Raw genomic sequence first — 6602 nt, 5'->3', positions numbered from 1 at the left:
TACTAAGTATGATACTGTATGATGTTCTCTTCAACAGGGACTCCCGATGATATTTGTGCCTCAGTTGATCTCGACTAACGGTCGCATGTCAATTGTTAGCTTACGACCAAGACATCCTACATTGCACACGAGTGCATTCAGGATTTCTAGAACCAAGGAATGTTTAATAGTGAAAGACTGGAGCAAAATTGTGAATGATCGCAGAGAAGTACTAGGAGGCAACAATCAGAAGCGCAACCCACGATTAGGAGACATGTTCATTTGCATGCTCCAATATGATGAATCAGGAGAGCTATACATGTTCTATGTCATTTTACCTGAGAGGGAGCAGCAGGAGTGATTAGCATGCTCTTATTACTTGTCCTCTCATGTCCGTGTTCTTCGTCCTGAACTTAATCTCAAAGAGTGATCATGTTGAACTCGATGATATCTTTCCTTCTGGTACAAGTGAATGTTTCTTCTTTAAGCTGGTATTGGTGGTGATTAGATAGCGGTAATGACTCTGATGATTAAATAGTGGTAATGACGACTATAATGATTTTTAGCTAGCTAGTATACCGTTAACTAGTCTTGTTGGTGATGATATATATGATGCAATAGTTTTTATATTAATATGATGATGATGAGTTATTATATCATTTATGAAAGAAACCGCAGATTAGTTTCAACTGGATGGATCCTAGCTAGCTAAGTGATCAAGTATATGCCATATCCATATTACTTGCTCACCTAATATAAGTGATCAAGTAATATATATGGATATCGCATATATACTTTGATCACTTAGCTAGGATCCATGCATGCATCCAGTTGAAACTAATCTGCGGTACTTTCACCTAATGATTTAACAACTCATTATAATGTAAAAAAATCTCTAAATTAAATTGAAAATACAAAACTAAAGGAAAAATAAAAAATAAAACCAAAACCCCCCAAACATTTAGTACCGGTTGGTGTTAACAACCGGTACTATAGGTCTCCCCGCACCCGGCCCTGGCTCGTGCCACGTGGTGGAACTTTAGTGGCGGTTTGTGCCGAACCGGTACTAAGGGGGGGGGGCTTTAGTCCCCACCCTTTAGTGCCGGTTATAGAACCGGCACCAAAGCCCCTTATGAACCGGGGCTATAGCCCGGTTCTGCACTAGTGTCCTACAATGGGGTTGTGATGGATTTGTGCCGGAGGAGGAAGATGTGATGCCTGATGATGTGATCAGCTCTGGCCATGGTGTGGAGGCGTTTGACAATGAAGCGTGGAAGAACAAAAGGTTGAAGTGGGCTCAGGCTATGTGGCATAGCAGGGGTCAGACAAGGATATGAAGAAGAATAAGAGGCGGTAGCACAAGAGAAGAAGAAGAAGCAGCAATACAAGAGAAGAAGAAGAAGCAGCATCAACAGAAGAAGAAGAAGCAGAAGAGGAAGAGGATGGACTTACACCTAGTTAGCACCGTTGAACTTTTGCCTGTTCAATCATATGGCTCTTAACAAATTGTACTGCCATTTGTTAGTAGTTAGGATAAACTACCATTTGTTTCCTAGCTAGAAAAGACGACGTTCAATGTGTGGTAAGGTCACCACCAATGTGAAGTGAAGATCACACTTTAAGCCGTTTGCAACCAAACAAGGCGTTGTTTGTGTAACAACCACAACGCAGGTAGCCAAACAGTGTGGTAGAAATTGCTTCCCTGATGCAGGAGCCTAATGCAGGCAGTCAAACTACATGCAGATGCTGGTTTTGCCTACATTATCTCAAACAGGACCAACTGGGACAAGTATGCAAAATGCCCCAAAACAGAAATCCCAACCAAACGTGCACCTAAAGACGCAACTCCCTTTGTTCCTAAATATATAAGTCCTTCTAGAGATTCCTCTATAGAGACTACATTCGGATGTATATAGACTAGGGTTTTGATTACTGCTCGAAATTTCGAGATTTACCACGGTCACCACATATTTCGGTCCCCTTCGATAAATGGGCATTTCGAGCAAAAAAATAATAATTTTTTTTATTCAAACGCTCAATGTATAGTAAAGTATGGCAGCACGCGTGTAGGCAATGTTCCACTGAGCTAGTAGCTCTTTTATGATAAATATAAGTTCAAGTGCTATCTATATCTATTTTGAAAGAATTTGAATTCAAAATGCAATTGTAAATTTCGTTCGGAATTTCGTGGTAACCATGTTTACCGGTCCCCCTCAGTAATAATACACCATTCAATAACCAAAACCATGATATAGACCCATTTTAGAGCATAGGTTCACTCATTTTGCTTCGTATGTAGTTTATAATGGAATCTCTAAAATGACTTATATTGAGGAACGGAGGGAATAGATTTAGCTTGTGTGAGTGTTTGTTGGGATCATGTCCATTAGGTTGTTAGCTTTCCTTATTACACTCCTTGATGGTTTTTTGAAGGGTACGGTACTCTCCCTGATATTTGAATAAGTGCGTGCGTAACCAACACGACTGAGATAATTAAGCCCGAACTTAGGGAACTTATATTAACAAAACAGACATGGCCCCCGAGACGGAGGGGTTGAGACGCTTCCATCATACTCCACTCCAGAGGAGCTAATTAGGAAACGATCCAGGGAGTATCCCAACGAGTAGTACGTGCAGCGGCAAGAGTGATATGAAAAAACGTGAGCTGATGCCCCCTGTTTTTGTTTTGTAAGGGAAATGACAAATTTCCCTAAACAAACCCCGCGCGCGAATCCTCGTGCTGGCATCACGTATCCATCCATCCATACATATCAATCCCTCGATCAATGCGCTCAATTAATCCCACGATCCGATCCAGATCCATCCATGTAATGCTCACGTTTTCTCTTCTCCATTTCTATAATTACGCCCAACGCTATACCATATGGATCCATATCTCCATCAGCAATCAGGCACTCCTCCCCCATTCCTGACAAAATCCATGGAGGCCAGCGCGGCGGACAAGGCTCCGGCCACGGCGAGCGGTGGCGCCCGGCGGGTGCTGCTGTTCCCGCTGCCGTTCCAGGGCCACCTGAACCCGATGCTGCAGCTGGCGGACGTGCTGCACGCCCGGGGCCTTCGCGTCACCGTCTTCCACGCCGCCTTCAACGCACCGGACCGCGTGGCAGGGTACCGCTTCGTGCCCGTCGGCGCCGGCGTGCCGACGGCCGACCTCGTCCCCACCGGCAGCAACGCCGACTTCGCCGGGGCGCTGCTGCGCATCAACGAGCGCCTGCAGGGGCCTTTCGAGGACAGCCTCCGCGAGGTGCTGCAGGAGGAGGAGGACCATGAGGGAGCGCGGCCGGCGTGCCTCGTGCTGGACTCTAATCTCCGGGGGATGCAGGTGGTTGCTGACAAGCTGGGCGTGCCGACGCTGGTGCTGCGCACGGGTGGCGCCTCCTGCCTCGTCGCCTACATGGCCTTCCCGGTGCTCTGCGACAAGGGCCTCCTACCGCCACAAGGTACAAACCTGCCTCTACCTGACGAATAAACACAGAAGTTGACACTACTTTCTACTGATAGACAAACAGTTAACAGTTAGCACCGCTGTCTGCATCGCCACATGCAAAGAAGTACAGGTAGTACTGTTGTTATGTTGTCATGAGATGTGCTTTTTTGATAACTGGAGAATGCTCAGCTAAATTAAGAAATACTCCCCCCTATCAAAATAGACGTTTTTATAATTAGTTTATTCTACAAAAACATCTAATATTTTGGTACAGAGGTAGTAGAAGAAAGCTAACAGTTTGTTTTTTGTTAGGATGAAAAAATAATGCAGCTCTGCTTTACATATGAAGTTCAGAATAAAATTGAGTACTACTCCCTCCGTTCATAAATATAAGTCTTTGGAGAGATTACACTATAGACCACATACGGAGCAAAATGAATGAATCTACACTTTAAAATGCATCCACATACATCCGTATGTTGTCCATAGTGAAATCCCCACAAAGACTTATATTTAGGAACGGAGGGAGTATTTTGGAAAACAGAAAGAAAGTGGCAATTTACTTTTCATATGAAAATCCTTAGATCTGAAATATATTTGTCAAATATTCATATATATGAATTGAAAATAATACATCCATTTAGGGATTTAAGAATATATTATCGACAGGAAAACCTAGAGATACTATAATTTATAGTATTATACACAAGCAGATTTGTATGAAAATAAGTGCCAATGTTTTACAATTTGAACTGTTTCAAAATCTATGATAACATGCATTGGAAAATAGAAAAATTTACAGGTTACGCGGTAGATAGACAGCTTGTTTTTGCTTAAACTTCTCTATTTGATCAAGCTGGTGCATCGGCTTTATCCTCATATTTTTGTAACAAGAGGAAAGCAAGGATTCTTGTAGGAAAAAATAGACTTCTGTTCCAAATAAAGTTTTATAAAAGCATATTTGTATGAAAACTAGACGCACATTTAAGGTGCTTAGTTTCCAAATAATACACATTCATCCTCACATATATCACCCAACAGCTGATTATTTTCTTACCAAAATTTCAGACCATTCGCAACTGAACATGCCACTGGATGATCTCCCGCCACTCCGCCTGCAAGACATGGTCTTCTCAACCACAACTCCACATGAAACAATGACCACCTGCCTAGAACGCATTGTGGAATCGGCAAAGTGTTCTTCAGGTGTCATCCTCAACACCTTCAATGACCTCGAAGATGTCGAGCTCCGAAAGATCATTGATGGCGTGGGTGTCCCGGTGTATGCGATTGGTCCTCTTTACAAGATATCCTCAGGTGTCAAAAGCAGCCTATTGTCTCTGGATCAAACTTGTTTGGATTGGTTGGACAAGCAAGAGGCAAAGTCTGTTTTGTTCGTGAGCTTTGGGAGCTTGGCTTCCATGGATCAGGAAGAGCTAGTGGAGATTGCATGGGGCTTGGCCAATAGCCGCATGCCATTTCTTTGGGTTATCAGGCCTGACGCGGTTCATGGTTCAGGGAACGTAGGCCTACCTGACGGCTTTGAGGAAGAGACACAAGGTAGGGGGATGGTGGTGAGCTGGGCTCCACAACAAGATGTTCTTGGGCACCAAGCAATTGGTGGCTTTTGGACCCATAACGGCTGGAACTCAACACTGGAGAGCATATGCGAGGGTGTTCCGATGATATGTAGACCTCATTTTGCTGACCAAATGGTAAATGCCAGGTATGTCGAAGAGGTGTGGAAGGTAGGGTTTGAGTTAGAGGGCAAGTTGGAGAGGGGGAACATTGAGAGGGGTATTAGAAAGTTGTTGTGCGAAGAAGAAGGTGGAGAGATGAGGCGAAGAGCAGATAATCTCAAGGACAAAGCAACCCGGTGTATAAAGAAAGGCGGCTCTTCGCAAACTATGGTTGATTTGCTGGTGAACTGCATAATGGCATTACCTTCTTCCATTTAGATGGGATTAGTTTGATATTTTCATATTGAGTCATTCCTAAAGCTGATAATGTTGTTACCCCGGACATGTTTTGCAAATGAATGAACTCTTACATATATCTTAATATATTTTTGCCAACTTCTGCATAATTCCATTTAGCAGATAATACAAGTTATGTTCGTAGATTTGTAACACAAGTCATGGTAACAAGAAAAAACTACGCATGTGTGGTTCCATGCATGGTGAGCTCTCAGTCTCTGGCTATCCATGATCCATTCGCATTTCTTTACCATGCGAGTTCTAGCATAATCTTGAGTTAGTAATCTATTTAGGTATAGAAGATAAGAAAGTAGAGTTCTCATACGTGAGTCTACGGTATGCTCAAGTCGAGTAGTACTAGGTTAGGCGTGTTTATGTCATATTTTAGTTCGTCAAGTCTGAATAGAGTTTAATCGAAGTCTGAATAGTGTCATGTGTGTCCTAATTCTAGTAGTACTAGGAGGTCATGCACAAGTCAATTTGATCGGCGTCGCTATATATACACAAACGGTTGTGCTTGTAACCAAACAGTGACATCATAAGAAATAAAGAAAGAAAAATCTCTTGCCAAATCTTTTTGGTGCATATGTGCTTGCGTGTTATTGATGTGATTGATCTGAGGGCAAAACGCACAAGTCATTCTGGAGCTAGTGACAAGGAGGAAGACGGGGCTTTGGAAATCCCATGTTCCAGAGCTCTGGGGTACTCCTTCTGTAAAGAAATATAAGAGCATATAGTGATTTAAATGCTCTTATATTTCTTGATGGAGAGAGTACAAAATATTTGTTTGGCTCTGCTATAGGGGGAAGATCCATGTCACTGATGAAGTGATGAGCTAGTGAAGACGAGCTAGACATGCCAACATGACTGCAAGCCCATGAAACGGGCTCTCGCCCCGCTTTATATATAAAGCAAAAACACCAAAGATACATGGCCAAATGATACAATGTGGTGAGGCGGTTCTCTGAAACAGAAGATCCCTAGATAATAGGGCAGCATAAACACATGCGACTATGCTACCAAAAAAACTAGCACATGACTACTCGGTTACAACGCGATGACACGATCTAAGACACCTAGCCTCCATGACAACACCCTCAAGAGGGGAACGCGAGCACCGCCGCTGCCGAGCCCGAGGTGGACAACGGTTTTCACCCGAAGACTATGACACGTAGAGAAGAACCATGACGACGTCTTCA

The 6602-nt window shown here is 43.3% G+C and overlaps 1 protein-coding gene across 1 annotated transcript; it reads left to right on the top strand.

The window, feature by feature from the left end:
- Window positions 1–2756: 2756 nt before the first annotated feature.
- On the top strand, window positions 2757–5476 carry LOC119282607 (UDP-glycosyltransferase 76B1-like). Its single transcript, XM_037562776.1, has 2 exons — window positions 2757–3440; window positions 4496–5476. The coding sequence occupies exons 1-2, from the start codon at window positions 2864–2866 to the stop codon at window positions 5383–5385; spliced, it is 1467 nt and encodes a 488-aa protein (XP_037418673.1). The 5' UTR covers window positions 2757–2863; the 3' UTR covers window positions 5386–5476.
- Window positions 5477–6602: the final 1126 nt, after the last annotated feature.

Source organism: Triticum dicoccoides, chromosome 3B (genome assembly GCF_002162155.2).
Source record: "Triticum dicoccoides isolate Atlit2015 ecotype Zavitan chromosome 3B, WEW_v2.0, whole genome shotgun sequence".
NCBI lineage: Eukaryota > Viridiplantae > Streptophyta > Magnoliopsida > Poales > Poaceae > Triticum > Triticum dicoccoides.
Note: the sequence above shows the minus strand (reverse complement) of the source record. Positions and strands in the feature narration are given on the sequence as shown.

Bases quoted from the DNA above. Each gene is read 5' to 3' on its own strand.
- LOC119282607 (XM_037562776.1), top strand. From the start codon at position 2,864: ATGGATCCATATCTCCATCAGCAATCAGGCACTCCTCCCCCATTCCTG. The intron at 3,441-4,495 runs GTACAAACCTGC...CCAAAATTTCAG, and splicing joins GGGCCTCCTACCGCCACAAG to ACCATTCGCAACTGAACATG.